This window comes from Sturnus vulgaris, chromosome 4, assembly GCF_052056855.1.
Source record: "Sturnus vulgaris isolate bStuVul1 chromosome 4, bStuVul1.hap1, whole genome shotgun sequence".
NCBI classification, from domain to species: Eukaryota; Metazoa; Chordata; class Aves; order Passeriformes; family Sturnidae; genus Sturnus; species Sturnus vulgaris.
The window spans coordinates 43,231,555-43,250,234 of NC_142246.1; the positions used below are offsets into that span (position 1 = coordinate 43,231,555).

Below are 18,680 nucleotides of genomic sequence, written 5' to 3' on the forward strand. Positions count from 1 at the left end.
AAGTCATTTATTTGGCTGAAGCAGATACCTGTATCCTCTGCTGACTAATTTCAGGCACATTTGGCATTTTCTAAGAAAAAAAAAGAAGCTTACATTTTTGTCTCCAAAACTGAACAAAAGCAACCACTATGCACAGCAATGCAAGGCCCAGGAGCAGCAAGACTTGAAGTGCTGGTATGTTATGTCAGCAAAACACAGCTGGAAATAGGCCCGAAACAGTGAAAGGCTACAGGACAGAGAGTTATTTTGACCAGTCCTCCTCAACCCCCAAGTATCTCTGGAGAACTGCAGGGAACTAAAAAAACCCAGATTCTGGGAGCTGAACCACTGTCTCAAGCATCTGTAATTACCCTTATCACATGGACAATTCCCTCTATTCCCATAGAGGAAAGCAGAAGTAAGGAAAGGAAGGTCCAGCCACAGTAAATGTCTAAAAAGAAAACGAGGTTGGTTTGGAAACATGTTTTTCAATGCAGGTAAGTGGTATTCTACCAGTGACCTGCAGATATTTTGGAGCAGGCCAGGAGACAGAGGTGACCAAAGGGCACACGGACAGCTGTCAAAGGTGCACTAAGAAGCTTCTAAAGCAAATAGACAGCACTTGGTCAGGAATCAAGGCCAGCAGCACAGAACATCATCACAGCAGTGTTTCTAACAAATCTTAACAGGCATTATATATTGACTCAAAACACTACAAGGTCACAATGTTTCCAATCTGATTCAGGAAGCCACTACAGTCATTCTCAGCATACTGCAGAACTACAGCCTCCTCCTTCCTTCTTCCCTCAGATGCTCTCACTTTTTTCACTGGAAGGGAGAGATGGTTGGAATTAAAAGTCCTATTTGTATTCCAAAGTTGAATGACCAAAAGCTATAGAAGTCTCAAATATTTCCACACGGCAAAAAACAATTGTGATAGCAACAACCATCACCATCTCCTAAAACATTTTCCAAATGTATTTTACGTTCTTCCTAAAAACCTTTTAAAGTCTCACGCATCATTAAGGGAACACTAAGGATACACTAATGGAACAGTACTCAAATTCAGACTGTAAAGGCAACATATTACAGTTCCAGTAGCTATAGTAAAAGAAACAAAACAACAACAAACCAATGTCCAGAACCAGCTTACAACCACCTGAGCTTGTAGAAATTAACAAAGAGCTGTAGCTTTCTTTAATCTCCTAGATCCTATTCTGGCATTTTCTGGATAACTTCAAGGACTTCTAGGTCCAGGAACCTCTACTTCCCTAGAATAACAAAAGCTAATTGTACTTATAAAGCTTACACACTTCAGTGCCAGTGCCTACCACAACTAATGGCACAATAAAATTGTATGGACTTCCTCACTTAAAAGGCACATGAATGCAGAGGGAATTAACACCTTACCAAGGAGAGAGTCACCCATCAGCATGTAGGGTGTTAGCAGACATATGCAAAATACAACTGCAGTCTTCAGCATGTGGGCAAGGGAGTAATTTTACAGCATGGATCACAACGCGTCTGCATGAAATGCAGGGAACAGCTGCAACTGTTCTCAGGGACCAGAGAAGATTATTAGCCCAAAGATTCCCAATCTCGCTCATGAAATTGGTCAGGGTAAATTAAGTTCATTAAGTGGATTTGAATTCCTGTAATAAATATGCATTCACTTAGACTGAATTCAAAGATGAAAAATGGCAACTACCATAGGAATTGAATGTGAACTTGAACCTCCCATGACTGTTTATCCACTGCCTTCCGCAGAGAATTATCCATTCTCCTGCACATAGGTTGCTCTTATTTTCCAGAAACACTACCTTGCCATCATCACAGTCACAGATTTGTTTTCCTATTTCTCCTGGGGCAGCATCACTATAATATCACTATAATAGTTTCCTGTGATGCAGTTTCCAGAATTTTTCCACCAATGAAAACATCTCACACAAATGTATTAGGCAGATACCTCCACACTATTGGAAATCTTTTTCCTTCCCCATGCTTCCCAAAGAGGCATTTCCTCTTATAAACAGAATAAAGAGCTGCCGTGTAGAAAAGTGATAGCACATCAGAATTCTGTCAACTCCTTTGAATCCAGAATAACACATCCCTCTTCCCCCATATCCCAGTATCCCACACAACACTTTTCCTTATGATATTAATCAACAGGTCACAATGCTTCAGAATTCATGACTAAATTCAAGTCAATGTGTAAATATGATTTCTCATTTAAATGGCATCACAAACTCAACACAATTCTTATACTGACTTATTTTAGACTCTGAATAAAGTTTCAGCACTACAAAAAAACCCCACTGACAATTATGAATGCTACCTACTGATCTACAATGATTTTGAAAAGCAGAGAACACAATATAAGTTGTGATAGAAAAATACTCAAGAATACTGATACATGAATTAATTAAATCAGCATTTCTGCTGCAACACCTGTGTATACGTGCTTGAAAATGAACCTTAACAAGTAGATACCACAGTGCCAGTCTTGTCTACCTAGTGAGATGTAGCAGTGCACAGTAAAGCTACTAAGAAGCTGATCCACATTGCTGAGAATGTGCTTTTAAAGGGTCTGCAATCTCTGTCAGTGTGTTAGAAAAAAGTGTCAAGTCTCATCAGCAAAACACTCCCTCTGTCCTGTATGAAAAGGTCACACTGTCAAATTTCATCATTATTTATACAGGGTCTCCTTGAAAAATGTCCAACAGAATTTGTCAGAATTGCTACCAAAAATTCCTCTATGCAAGACATGCTCTTGCACAAAAGTTTACTATATTCATGTACCTACAGAAAAAGACCATTTACCTTTCAACTGTTGTACGCTGAAATCTTAGTTGCAGAACTAAAATACATCAATATCCTCCAAAGAGAAGAGGGAAGCAAAGAGCTTGCAAAACGGAAACAAGCACATCAACTTGATTCAGGGCTCCCTGACACTACTCTGTTTTTCTTGCACTGGACAACTCTTCCTTCCCCACTTCATTCACTAATAAACTCCACACCTTCAGCACAGCTAAAGGAACTTGCATACTTCTGAGCTGTATTTCACAAGGAGGCCCAATTCCAGGGCACCATGGATTTTGGCCAGTTGTGGATTACAATCTGCTGTCATCTCATGTGTCACAGACACTGCAGAGAAGAGTCTGGAAGGCATCACAAGAGGTTTTCTGGTCTTCATAACCACTACTCAAGGCATGTTCAACTTTGCCTATGCCATTTCTGAGGTATCTGTAGCCTGTTTTTAAGATTTCCAATTTTCTGGCCCTACAATTTTAGGCTATTACTTTTTGCCATCTTCTCCAAGAACCTGAGTAACAGGTATTCCTTTTCTTTTCTTGAGGAGATACAGATATGCAAAACCCACCAGGAACCATCTTCTTTTGAGCCCTATTTTTGTAAAGTTTTTTGTCTCTTAGAACGCGATTGCTCAATGTCCTTATGCTCTACTTTGAGCATTCAGTTACATGAATACATGAATGCTCTGAAATAGAGTAGGTATATCCAGGTAGGATATCCAACACCGACACTGTGTTACAGCTGAAGCCATGCTAAAGCCTTTAACGCCACACTTCCGGCTTTGAGCAGAAAGATTATTTCGTACATCTCATTGTGGGTTATATGTTTGTATCTTAGTATGAGGGTTCTTCTTGGCACAACAAAAATTCTTAGATTCAACTTGTAAACTACTGTAACTCTGACATCTTTTTTCAAATCCTCCCCACTTAACCAACCGCCTCAGATCATTTGTGTAGCACGATATCCTTGAATACAGGTAACACCCTTGCACTTGCCACTCCTGAATGCTATCCAGTGTTTATTAGACTATCGTTTCAATTTGGCATGATAATTTTGAAATCCCATTTTGTCCTCTGTCCGTGCAGTCTCTCCTAGTGTCATCATCTGCAGATACAACATAAGAACATCTTGTATTGTATTATCCAGCTCATTAATATAAACACTGAGCAGATGCACATACATGACAGACCATATCACAGAGCTTCAACAATTTAATCTCCCTTTCTGATAATGAATTGCTCACAAATTATAAAGTAGTTTGAGGTTCACATTACTGCTGTTTCATCAGGATTGTATTTCCCTACTTTCCTTATAACAGTATCATGCAAAACTGAGTCAAAACACCAAAGACAAACTTCCTGCAATCTACAAAGATCTCTTACAGTGGCAGAGAGAAAACCTCTGTGTTGTTCTAGGTGTTTCCAAATTGATTTTCTGTTCTGAATTTTTCTCTGATATCCTGCTCTTTTCAGTGAAACTAGCTCATAAAACGTTAAAGTGAAAAGGGAAGAAAAACCATTGGAAATACTGTCAAATGTGCGAACATTAGTCTTGCATTTTTACAACCTGCCCTGCAAAAACCTCAGTTAAATAGCACAGAAAAAGGTATCTATATTAGGAATACACAGTCAAAATCCAGATAAACCCATAATGAAATCATACCATCCCATAAAATATGGGGGATATCTTAATTTAAATGATTAGTGACAAATTTTTTTTAAGCAAGGCCAGGGAAGACGTCAATTTGATAGCCCTGCATGTCAGAACTAAAGACAATGAACTAAAATCACAATACCTTTCCTGACCTTATTTTGCATGTGAAAGTCATGAAAAGATATAGACCAGTACATTCCTTAAAATATCACAACTTTATCAAAATGGTCTGAATGAGTGCCACCATACACAATTAACCTAGCAGGTCTAACACTGGAAGACAGAAGCAAAATACTTACTCCACAAAAGCCTTTTTGTTTCATATATAAATGGATCTATAGATTAGTTCCATGTGATGCTTTCATCCGGGCTTTAAAATATGGTTAAACGGACTGCTCCCAATTGGCTCCTAAATCAGAGTGTCATAAATGTAGCCATAAGTAGCCATTTTCCACATCACAAATTTTATCAAGTGTCTACCATCCTAAGCAGCTCAACAGCTTTTGCCATAAGGATTTACTGGCTCAATCGATAAAGCTATTCCCACATACTTCATCTATGAGCCTTCCACTTTATATATTTTTTCTGTCATTCCAATATAAACAAATAAAATAAAGAAAAATAACAAAAATGTATCTTCTGAATGTTCTCACTTGATTTCAAGAAAAAGTAACCTGCCAGAGTGGCAAATTCATTTAAACAGGCTATTTGTTACATATACTTATCTAAAGATCTGGTCCTCCAACTGCCTCCTTTCTGAGTGTCCAAGAAAAGCCCCACTGACAAAACACAGCTTTTTGCTGAACTAGCCAAAATGCAGTTTTATTTTAAAGCAATTTGGTTTGACACTGCCTAAGAATAGTCTGCCTAGAATGTGTTTGAGGTATAAAAACACAAGTATGCACGAGTCTAAATATTTTGGACAATTTTTCATTGCAGAGTAACCTCTTATCTGAACACCAAACGCAGAGACAGATAAATTATCTGAAATGCAGAGAATAAGGGCCTTTTGCTGAAAGCCGAATGACCCTTCTGAACTTAAGCTTTTCAGCTTCAGCCAAAAGCCCCACATTTCACTTAAAGCTTTGTGCCTTAGGTATGCATGTACAGAAACTTCTTAAGCTGCCCAGTTTGTCCTGATGGCCCTTCATTCATTGTCCTTCATGGCTGTTTTATTTTCCTTTCTTTCCAAGTGCCAAAGGCTGCTCACTCATTTATGTAGTCCTGTTGCTCCCTCATTCAGTTTTTTCAAATCCATTTTCTAACAGTTCAGTTCATCACAGTGTTCATGAGAATGCCCTTATGAAAACTTGTCACTTGTTCCTAGTTGGTCAGAAGATCCCTGGTTGCTCTTCAGGGACACTACCACACCACAGACAATTCTGTGAGGTACAAGACAAATGACCACACTTATTAAAGTCTTGTGAAGAAGGCATTGGAAGACTTCATCAGATTTTCTGAATGGAAAGAGATTTCAAAAACCTCAGGAGAGTCCATTACAAGACACGGGCATCTACAACATCAGTTCCTAACTTGAGCTGACAACTTGCTTTTATCACTGGTGAACTTCAGCACTGGAATGAAGGGCCAAAGTGAGAATTTGCTTTTGTCAGGGAAGGTCCTTAACCAGTACATCACAGTCCCTGGTAATCACAGCCAGATTCTGCTTAGCAAGTGTTTCCTTTGTCAAGGGAACAGCATTTTCAATAGCTGGTATGCAAACAAGCCTACTTTGATTTTCAAGATTTAAAAAAGGGCTGAAGATAAAGGAGCAGATACTCTGCTTAAACCGGCAATTCCATCCAGTTTCCTATGATTGCCAAAGGAGCTTGGATCAGTAATCCAAGCACCCATTTGTAACTCCATTCATTCAGTACCCTGTTCCTTTTCTCAACTTTACTTAACAGCTAAAATTTTACCATGACTATATGAAACTATGTTTACATACAAGTAGACTTATTCCTCATTCTTCCTAGAAACTAAGTTATGTTTAATTTTCATAAGTTTGATTTATCTTTAAATGTAGTTTTTGAACAGGTGATTCAATTTGTCAACCTTCCAAATGAATGACAAGCCATTCCAAGAACAGTATAGGGAGCAGGGGAAACAAAACAAAATTTTTAGTTTGTTGCAATTAGTTGAGAACCAGTAGAGTAAACGTGTCCTTTCATTACTAGTGCACATCTATATGTATTCTGGTACTTCATGATAAAAGAAGAAAAAAGGTGTGGGTGTGTGAGCTGTACATTTTCTTTTTGATTAGTAGCGAATATCCTGCAAGTTACATACATGAACATCCATTGTCTATTTCCTGTCATATCCTCATCCAGATCCTCTGGAGATGAATATATTAAATATACAATACTCCGTAAGATGAGACTAATTAAAAAAAGGATTTTTAATCCTTTTTAAATAGTTAAAAAATATTTTTTGCTATGTACTTTTAAGCAAGTATCTGATTTGCTCCAAAGAATGCTTAGTTTAACACACTAAGACTAACATAAGTGTGAGTGAAGACACAAGTCTAACATCAGCAGAGTGTCTAATTTCCAACTGCATTAACATTGTTAATGGCATTACCGCATAAACTGTAAAAAGCACAGCTTTTCTCTCATGCCAGGTGCATATTTCATGGTCAGTAGCTAGGAAACATCCTTCTAATTGCAAATTGAACATATTGCATATAAAGGTGATTAAAAAAAAACATTTCCTCTCTAGGCTTCATCTGTACACTACTGATCTTGGTGGCACCTAGACCAGGCTTAAAATTATTCGTAGACTTCCACTTTTCCAAGTGGAAATGTTAATTTTTTAAAAATAGATACTTAATAGTTCATTAAATGATATTGCTGACAAGGCTTTTTAGTTTAAACCACCTTTCTGGTACAATTCCTGAACCGCAATCTGTCTTTGAACAACAATCCATTAAACCCTTTTTAAATTATCAGCATTCTGACACACTGAGTAAAACTGATGCAACTAATTTTAAAGTATCTCCATTAGTCAGGATAGTCAAATCTTAATTTCATTTCTTCACTACTGTTTGCTCTTCTGGGAACACGAACTATTCCCAGCATGAGTAAGAATCCCCTGAAAAATCTAACACTTGATACTAACGTTTTTGTAACATGAAGTACACCTGCTTTATGTAACATATTTTCAAATTGATTTGAACATAAGAGGTGAGTCTAACAACATAAAAACCACCCCCAAAAAAACAACTCCCAAACTATGCACTACAAAAAATCCAGTAACTAAATCAATATTAGCTTTTCAGCATTCACCTTTCAGATATTAAGATGAATGAAAAAACTGAACAATACAGAACTATTTTCTCATGTCTGTATATCCTGACAATTCCTCACAACAGTTTGCCGAGCTGAAATTATCATTGTTTAGAAACATGAGAATTAGAAAAAGGAAAAAAAAGATGTTTTCAAGTACATACTACATATAATGTGACATTTTCGTGGTTTTCAGCAAAGTCTGAATGTTTTACCAAAATTTATTTTCACATAATCATATAAGTATTAGTTTTAGAAAATAACCTAACCCTGAACTGGACTGGCAGTGGTGCCTCTGAGATCACACATTCAAAGAGTCAAAAGAATAACTGTGTGGATATCTGTAGTTTGAAATTGTTTCCATTTGAACCACTTGCCTCTCTTGTTACAGGATAAAAATAAACAGAGAAAGCTAAAGTAAAAGGGTTGACACCAAAATTGCTACGTATGTTGTATCTGAGAGTTTGCTAGTTACTGAGGAAATAGTTTGCTTAGACATGCTCAGATCACTGTTTTAAAGGTAAAAGCCCAAGACATAAAAGCTACCAGTAACCAGGCATTCTAAAAACATGCTAAATAAAAAAATGAATGCTGACAGGCAAGATCCCAGGCCCCATAAATACTACCAGTCATACCACACAGAAGTCACTGCAGTCAGAATGCACCATTTCTGAGAGAACTATCCTATCCATAAGCACACAGTAACAAAGCATGGTTATTGTGGAAAAAAAAACAAAAGGTCCAACAATGCTTTAATAAAGCATAAACCAACATTCCTCTTACTGCAGTGAAAGAACAAAAAGTCTGAAATATTGAAATGTTTATTTTACAGTGAGCACTGAAAAGCATTTAGCTGTTTCCATTTACAAGCTGACCAGCAACTCAAAGTCCCTGCCATTTATACACTTATGTTACCAGATAAACTTTTCTATAAAATTAATTATGAGAAAAATTCTATTAGCTCCCTAACACCTCTCTCTGGTGGCCAGAAAGAATGAAACATATGCAGCAGGTTAATCTTGATATTAGGTGGAACTTTTTCTGCTGACTTTGCGAAACTCTGGATAAATTATGAATTAATGTGTTGGAGTGTGTAAAATGGAAGCCTCTCCCAGTCCCTCCGAGAGAAAAAAGAGTGCAGGGATTTAATTAAAGCCCTTAAAATATATTAAACTACACAGACATGCAGCAGAAGTGTAAGTTTAAATGTTAAGTAAGTAAGAATATACTTTAAGTGCATTAAGAGAGTAAAAAGCCCTAAAGTCTAGTAAAAAGTTCAAGTTTAGTTACAAGTTCAGTAACTTAGCCCCAGACATAATGGAAACATAGTAAGAACACTGCTTGCATTTCCTAGATAGAACAGATAGAACCATTGATGTGAATAGATAGAACTATATGCGCAAATTATGTGTAAGAAGTGACACCACTTTCGTACTTGAGAATTAATTTAGAAAGAAAGTTTCAGATTCATGTTTTTAGCTCATTGGATGGTTTATGAATAAAACCCCCTGTATTGTGGTGACACACACAGAGGAAGAGGAGGAGGAGAAAAAATGCCAGGGAGCTGCTGCTTCTTCTTAGGACTAGAACTAGGACTAGGACTAGACTATGCCAGAAAGTTTTATCATGGACTTTAATATTCTGAACTCTTTGCCTTCGAGCTTTACAGCAACCAACTACTGCTCTTGTCTCTTTGAAGACCCAGACCCATGAATAACTTGACATTACTGTAAGCTTGTATTCTCCATAGCTTTGTTGTCTACCATAACCTTCAGAGAATCTAGAAGCATCACGTCTCCAACTCTGCATACATGTCACATAAGAGACAAATCTCTCTACAATGGCTGGTCTCCCATGAGAATATATTCCAGCCTAGATCGACACACCTCAAAGGTGGGAAACAATGATCCTGTGCTGCACCATCTGAAGCAAGATCACAAGTTTAACAGAAAAGTATAAAATTCCACTATTTGCCTGGCTTTTTTTACTTAAATGATGCATCAGTTTTACTGCCTTTGAGAAATAATTTATTAATCAATCCTAACTCACAGGTGTCTTAAACATTACTGACTGGCAAAGACAAGCTTCTGAACTGCAGAGGTCATTAGAAAAACATCCACATATTTTGCTGTTCTAGATATATTTTTACAATATCGTTCCTGTAAAATGGAATTATCTGAATATATCCAAAAGACCAGACTATTATGTAGCTTCCTCTAGTGGTCAGTCCCTAAATCTTGTTGCTTCTGCTATTTACTCTAGTTACTCGTTACACACAAATTCTTCAGTGTTCAAATGCTGTACATTTGAGAAGGCATTAAAATTTATACTGCAATGTACCTCTAATACAAAAACCAAGGAAACTAAGCCAAAACATTGAACAAAACATTTGTTAGTGATACTAAAAGAAAAAAGAATGAAGTCAACAGAAACAAAAACAGTTTTCCCATTTGCCCCATTGTGAATATGCATTATAATATATTTAGTTATGTGGTCAAGCTTGACTTTCCCACGACAAGAGTCAGGAACCAAAGACAGATGTTAATTTTTTAGCTGAGTCTTCAGATATTTGCTATGAACCATTCAAACTTTTGTTTTGACCTGAAAATTATATATGTGTGTGTGTGCGCATGCACATTTTAAACAGGCTTGTTCCTGTGCAATTGGGTTTTTTTTCTGCAAAACTCCACTGAGGGAGAGGGAAATTAAAAGACACAGCAAAGCATTCACCAAATTTGAAGGCCACTGAAAACAAGAAACAATTTGATATAGCCCTAAAATACCACAAGAAGAATCAAGGAAGCTCTCTGTGATATAGGATGACAAATTAACAGGATGAAATTTCATACTGAGCATCAGGTTGAAGTCACTAAGGAGGAAGAGGGAAAACCTAAAGGTAGAAAGTAACTGCCCATTACAAAATATATTTTACTGAACAATTCAACTGTTAAAAAGAGTGCAATTACCTCAACTCTAAAACAAGGTAGTTAGAAATCTGTTTGGTGATTTAACTGAAAATAATCCCACCGTTTATGTTATCTAAACTGTACAGAAGTAAAAAATCGTATCACCCATATGCAGTTTGAAAATCTGTGAATGAGAAACTTATTTATTATAAGGTGTTCTTCTGTGAAACAGCAGCAATAACTTTTATGTCTAACTGAATGCATTCCATTGCCTGACATTCTTTATTGCCTCTGTTCTTTACTGCACTCTGGAACCAAAAGAAGTTCCCTTCAAGCTCTTTTTTTTCCATTTTGTCTCTCCCACAAAGCCTGTCAACTTCCATTCAGCTTTGACAAGGACATTAACTCCTCGAAACTGTCATCACCATTTATTCCCTCACACCTTGCCAGCACCAATCCACATTGCCACTGCATCAATGCCTGACAAAACATGTAATAAAGCAAAAACTTTTACAATTAGGTTCAAGGACAAATTAAATTTGACACGGTACTGCATATGCCCCTGGGAAGCCTACAGGTAGCTCAACAGTGTGAACCTCACAAGTCCCTTAAATGCTCATCCCTCCATTACAGAAATTCACATGGAGCTTCCACACACTTGGACAAAAAAAAACCCAAACCCTCAACATACAGACAAAAGACAAGGGCATGACCGAATCAACTAAGTATTACCTTCCCTTTCTCTGTTTCTTCCCAGCATACTAGTCTCCATGCTGCCAGCTAATGCAGCTTGCCCTAGCATTGCAGCTGTGATTTGTTCTCTCATGACTTATTTAGGAACATGCTCATCCTGACTGTTTCAAAAGAGAGGATCTCAAAACATTCTGTGTGATGCTGACTGTAAAGGTACCTCCGCAGTTAAAATATCTGACACTACACATTTCCCTGCTGTTGGTATCTACCGACCCTTACTCATTTTTACAGCCGGAATCAGCTGGAATGTGTCTTCTCCTCAGGAGAGCAGGCAAGCGATTTACAGCACAGTAACTAACTTCAAGTCTCAAGTTTGCTTACTCCCTGCAATGCCATTACATCCTTGGGGAAAGAAAACACAGCTAACAAAAAATGTTACAGCTCCTCAAAATAAATAATATCTGTCCAAATTGGTGAGTACTGCCAACTCTCTTATGTTCCTGGCTTTCTCTCAGAACAGCTCTAAAGCTGTGGACTTTGTTAGTAAAATAAGGAAGGAGAGAGATTTAGTCACGTCTTTTCAGAAAACATTCCTACACCTGTTTCTTGTCACTGTGTAACAGCATTTTGGCATTACAGCAACCTGAATATGCAGTGGTGCTTGTGTAGCAATGTAAGAGCCTAATAAATAAAACCTGTGACAAAAATTGGTGCATTGGCCGGAAATCTCAAATTGGCAATCCAAAACCACTACAAACATGAAAGCTGCAGTGGAGAAAATTCAATAAATTTTCATGCATGCTTTTCATTTTTCATGCTAGGGATCAGAATATTAAGTGCATTTTAGTGCCAAAATCTGTATTAAAGTCAGTCACCATTCCTTGTATTCCACTGGAATTACAAACACCAACCAAAACCCAGCATATCACAGAGACAGTACAGTCAGTCAAGAGTGTGATAACCCACTTTCACGTAAGTGACAATTAAGTGACTCTAATAAAATTATTATGGTTTTAAAGAGGCAAGACAAAGTAAGTAGAAAGATACCCATCCTAACAGCATGGAATTGAAGGTTAACGGGAGCCACAGACTCCTTTTCCGACACACGTACTAAGATACAGCACAAGTTACAGAATTAGTATGGCTCTGGAAAGGATGATCCTGATTCTAAAGCATCAGAGTATTTTAATTACAGGATTGCTTCCTAACTGCTCAAGTGGTGGCAGAGTAAATATCAATAAACCTCCTCATATATAATAGAACAGAACATGAAAAGAAATTGTCAGTGTACCTGTTTTGTATTGCTGAGCTCTAAAAAGAAAAGCAGCTATTCTTTGACTAACCTCCAAATATCAGATTTTAAGCTAAAGAAGTGCAGATCCCTTCAGGCAAAAGATCACTTTAAACAATGCACAACTTACGCATCTCTTCAACCACATCTGGATCACATTCCCTGTATTTCTCTATTTCTGTCTTGAGTTGCTCTTTTTTCTGCCGAAGGGCAGCAAGTTCCTTCAGCAGAGCTGCACGTTCCGCCTGAGGATTCAAAGGATGTTAGGAGATATAAAAGACCCCAAACATTAAAAAAAGTAATTATCACTCAAAGCTTTTTTTTTTAAATAAAAACATACAAATTTAAAAGCTGCTTTCACTACTGCTTTCTATGAGCAGAATGCACTTGACCATTCCATTTTATTACACAGAATTCTCAGTGACACTAAATGATACTGAATACCAACTGAAAAGAAAAAAAATTAAGGCCAAAATAGATCAACAAAATAAAAATTTTCAACAACCTTTGAACCATGGTTTTACAAACTCCAAAGAGATCTCTTAATTATTGGGCTTAAAGGTTAAGCAGTATTTAGGAGTGCTAGTCTTGTAATTAAAGATGACATTACACAAAAACCTACCATCCATCCTTCCACAAATTGAGATGCTGTGTATGAATACCCTCTGAATTTGTCATCTTTCCTTTTCCACACCATTTAAGAGCAATGGCCTCAAAAATAAATTCAGATATTTATGACATTGTAGTCTTTGCTGGGATTGTACACAATATTGATCTCAAATATTCTACTGATCAGTAAGAAATTGCAGATGCCGACTCAACATGAGCTCCCACAGCCAGCTCAGCACATACTTCTAATTCAGTCTATAGCTACAGACAAACACTGGAACTAGCTGATAGTCAAATAACTCAAGCTAGGGTAGCCTAGAAGAGCCAGATTGCATGAGTTTGTAAACCATGAAGATTTTACCAATGCCAATCTCCATAGTAACACAGCAGCCTGAGGTATTCATGGATTTGGGGTTTTGTTTAAGGTCGTTGGGTTTCCCCCCACCCCAAACTTCCATATTCCCAGTGCTTTTGTCAACAGTTTGGATTCAGCATGTTCTGAAAATGAAGAATGGAAATCAAAAGGTTCCAGATGCTGAGATATGAAGGTGAGATGCTTGGAGATCTACATTGCAATCTAGATCTTTTAGGACTTCGTCCTGATGTATAATCAGGAACCAAAATGTTGGAAACATCAACCAGAACAGGATTTCCAGACCAATAACTTTTTGTAGGGCAGGCCACATGCTGGAGAAGCCCAAGGCTGAAACAGTTTGTTTTGAAACAGGACAAGCACAATTATGTGAGATACCTGCCTATGATTCCTGATTACAGTCCATTGCGAATGAATGAGTAAAGAATTCCAATTAAGATACTGCCAAAAAGCAGGTTTTAATTGAATTTGTGGATCTGCAACTTTAACAGAGTTTGATGGTAAGGTTCACTCTATTCCTTACTAGATAAACGAAACATACACAGGGAAAACCTAGAGTGTTTCTACAAAACAGTTTGGATTCAAAGATTTGGCACTTTCCTACAAAATTCAACTCCTCCTGAAAGCTTCTGGCTCTCTTTTATTGGAGGTTTAAATCACTTTAGACTGAGCATCTCAATGCAAGTCAGCAACTGAGAATACCATATGAAGTATTTCTAATTACTACGTTGGTTATGACAAACATGAAGTCTGGATATTTTTTTGCAGCTTCAGCAAGTGAAGAGCACCAGGCTTATATGGTTGCTCAGAACAGTAATTTAGGAACCTCTATTACAAAAAAGTTGAAAAAACCCAAACCAACATCTAAGTTTGGAGTTAGCAGATTTAGCAGTTCAGCAACCACTGGCAACTTTGGTACATGCCTCTGAGTAGTTCAATTTTTAAGATATTTTTAAATCTGAAAATACCTGGAAGTACTACACTAGTATACAAGAGTACATACTTGTAGGGTTATTTCCTTGTAGGATTATCTCCCCCCCAAAGCAACTTACAGTATCTTCACGTCCAATTTTTGATTTCTCAATGCTTTTTTGTAAAGCCTCTTTTTTCTGACTGCTTTCAGCAAACTGATAAAGAAAACAAAGAACAAAACCAAATTTTTTCAGTAACATACTAAACACAGCTACAAAATGTGCATACATATTAATGCATTGAAATAAACAAGTGGATATATCTTTTAAAATACATGTATTTTTTTAAAAAATATTTTGTATTTATTTTGTATTTAAATTCCGTAAGTTCTGCATGTATTTTGAAATTAAACACAAAATAAATACAAAATAAATACAAAAGTGCCCAAATATAAATCTAGAGGCTCTGAAACACAGAGAAGAATTACAGGAAACAACTTCAAGTCTAAGAAATTTTCATATCTGTGGCACATAATCTTGCTATATACTGAATGTTCAGCATGGGACTAAAATCCTATTTCATACCATAATCTGACATCTCTATGCAAAGGACCCTATAACATGGAGGCTTTAGATCTGATGATTTCCTTTGTTTTTTTTTCCAGCTGTCCCTATTCAATGGAAGCAGTGACAAAAGCTGTAGCAGATCCACCTGCTCAGCTGCAGATACCAGTGTTCCCAAAGTCTGATATGCCACTAGCATGGCCCCAATCCTTTTACATGCTGATGAACAGAAGCCTCTGTTCAAAGGCATGTAAAGTTGTGGACCCCTTTTACTCTGTGGCCCTTGCACTGCTAGACCTCACAGAGATTTTTTTCTTCAGGCCTGAGGCAGAGGAATCTCACAGGGCTGGTGTGAATAATTCTTCCATTTTTCTCTTACATCAGGAGAAATAATTTGCCAAGAGAGATCTCTCTCCATTAATCTGCTACCCATCTTGAACCAGGCCTCCCCAGGTCAGTTGGCAGTTTTCTAGATATACTTTGGAAACTCTTAAGCTAGGCAGGAGTATGACTCAACCCTCAGGGACACCACACTCAGCATCAGAAAAAGCACCTTGAAATATTAAATGACAAGAATGAAAAAAAAATTCTAACAAAATACAGTTTGAAAATCACCTATTGCATTGAAACTAACACAAAATTTAAAAAAAATAAAAAAAACCAATAGCATGCTTTTTAAGTACCCTTTGTTTTAGTTTTAAATATGAATTGTGAAAAGAACAGCTGTCACAGCTCAGGTTTTAGTCTGCCCTACTCCAAAATCCCTCACATGAATCTTCCACTTCTACATTCCCTTTCTCACCGAGGATCCCACTGAGTGCAAAAGCATTCCAGGATATTTCTTGCAATCCCCAGCCTTGATAAATTTAACCACATGGTTTATATCATGCAGCTGATATAAATGCATTCATGCAACACAAACAGAACTCCTTTGGAGCTATAACCACTTCTCAATTTAAATTAAACTAACGTTTGGTCCATATTTTCAGAGTATTAAAAGTAAATGTATGATAAATACCAAGCAGAGCTTATTGGCAAGTCTTGGAGATCAGTCATAACAGTAAAAAGAAACTCCATACTGGTGGTCCATAAAGATCAGGATACAGCCCAACCCCAGCTCACTGGGTTTAGCGGTTCCTTTCATAGCTTGATTTTTAAAAATAATTACTATATGTTCATGCATGTGTGAGCATGCATAAAGACAAAAAAGTCTCCTTTCTAAAAGGATGTTTAAGTTTTCTTCAATTTATATAGGAATTATACTAATAGTAAGACATAATTTGAGGAAAAGCACGTCCAGCTCTTTACTTGCTGTTCTCAGTGCAACAGTGTAGGCTTCACTATGTGGCTTGAAGTACACCAACATCTTAGTTTTGCTGGATGAAAGAGTACGCCTTCCAGGCTTTCCACAAAATTCTTAGAAGAGTAGGTGTATTAGTCCCCACGATACCATACTAGACAGAGGTATATCGTTCAGAAGAGAGTAAGTACTTAGATGCAATTTGCAGTTTACGAAGTCCAAGGAAGACAAACCCCAGAGCAGGTCATTTGGCATCTCTGAACACAGGATTTTTCTGGAACAAAACCCACCGAGGAGGTAGAGAAGCCAAGGAGCTTACCTAGACCCTTACACTGCAAGCGCAAAGAAGCCAATGGTCTCTGCAAGAGAGGTCATGAAGGTGTCACTTTCTCTGGTTTGTTTTTTTTCATTAAGTTCAGAAGGAATGTTTCTGCTTTCTCTAAAATGGATGTACAGAAGGAGCTCTCGAGGCAGTGCAAACCAAAAAAGCCGGTTTCCAGCTTGGAAGCACCCAATCAGGCATCTTATAATTTTCTTGATCCTCTATATTCCACATAACTTAATAATGCAAGAGACACTAATGACAAACTGTGGGAGATAAAGGAATTTCTTAGATTCTGTCCTACACAACATGCAAGATTGCCATGCCAGGAAGTTAGAAGACCTTCCTTTGCTTAAAAGCAAAGATGATTTTTACACAATCTCATTTAAGATACTGCTTTCTTATCTCACAGATTTTAATTGGTTATTTTTGGATTTTTAAATTATTCTTTAATTATCATTTCACATAACAAACAAAATACAAAATAAAATTACACCTCAGCTCTTTGTGTATTATTGTGAATTCATGGTGGTTATCCTCTATGACAACAAATAAAAGATGAGGATAAGAAAAAGGAATACCAGAAGGAGGTAAGATACTGAAAAAACTAACACAGGACAAGGATTCAAAGCATGAGGAACAGATGGCCAGGGTTTATACAAAGAATTTATGACAATGGGAGAAGCAGAAGGGTTTGGATACAGAGGTGGGAACACAGCTAAAAATAACTGTATTGAAAGAAGAAAAGACAGTCAGCAAGTATAGAGGAGTTGGATGGAGGAAGGATGGGTACACATGATACAGTACTTAACTGAAAGGTAAGTGCAAATGGCAAATGATAGGTTATAGGACATTAGAAGAAAAAAAAGAGCAGAATTTGCAAATATTGTGCATATGATAGCAGAGGACCACATGACAAATACAGTGACCTACTTTCCCATTCATCAGCTGTAGAAAAACCTGATGCAAAGAAGCACAGTAGCAAATTGAATCCTTGGAGCAACCTTGGGGACATTTTTCAAGAGAACTGGCAAACAATTTCTTAAGGAACATTAACCACTCTCAGAAATCTGACTCCTGCCAACAGCAGACTGGTCCAGAGATAAAGATACTAAGTCCCTTCTATTCCCTTCTATATTTCTGGAGAGAGATGTCTGGGCTGACACCAGAACATCCTTCTGCCACAAGTGTAACTGACCAGGTGTGGAGAAGAAGTAGAGATTCTACTCCAATACAAAATTTTCTGTCTCCAATCTGACTGCTCTGAATCAGCACATAATTAAGCAAGGTGTAAGAAAGTAGCAAAAAGTTCATCTAGGGAAAAGGAAAGGGAGAGGAGATTCAATAATTCAAAATTAAGAAGTTAAAAATGTTCTCTACAAGAGCATTTTCATGTTTTCGAAACACACTGGGAGCCTGCAAGAAGACAGTTTAACAAAGTAACTAGCATCTATAAAACAGGAGAGCTGGGGAACAATTTCTTTAGTTTTATAGACCAGTGTGATCAATTAAATGGCCACTAGCCCTAGACATTAATTCAATCCAAAGTCCCCCAAAGGGATGACTTTTCCTACTCTTCAGAGGTGTCACATGTGTGAAGTAGTTTGGGTATGCAAAGTGCTAGTGATGATAACCACCAGTTCCATCACAGAACTTGGGGTCAGGTTCGTATCAACAAACACAGATTAGATGTACACACATAATTTATAATCTAGTATGAATGCATTACTATAAAGGCTCCACTTCAGTAAGCCACTGATTGGAATATTTGGAAGAAGAATGTTTAATGAACAACAGCAGCAGGTTTCAGTTCCATTCCTTTTCAAAACCTGCCTGATTGACTTTTATGCTAGAATAAAAAACAACCTTATTTTTTCTCAAGCAAAAGTTTTTGTTGCTCCTATGTCTTGTGATTCTCTGTTTTTAACCACTCTAACCACCAGTATCCCACCAAACACGTAGCTTGTCTCACCAGCATATTAAA

General features: G+C 37.3%; 1 protein-coding gene across 2 annotated transcripts in view; it reads right to left on the bottom strand.

The window, feature by feature from the left end:
• The window catches only part of MND1 (meiotic nuclear divisions 1), a 35,965-nt gene that overhangs the window by 4,786 nt on the left and 12,499 nt on the right, over positions 1 to 18,680 (bottom strand). For both annotated transcript variants that reach the window (XM_088163690.1, XM_088163691.1), the window contains exons 5-6: positions 14,652 to 14,726; positions 12,748 to 12,862 (exon numbers count right to left, since the gene is read on the bottom strand). In XM_088163690.1, the coding sequence (XP_088019816.1) occupies positions 12,748 to 12,862; positions 14,652 to 14,726 (190 nt within the window). The remainder of the gene's footprint in view (positions 1 to 12,747; positions 12,863 to 14,651; positions 14,727 to 18,680) is intronic.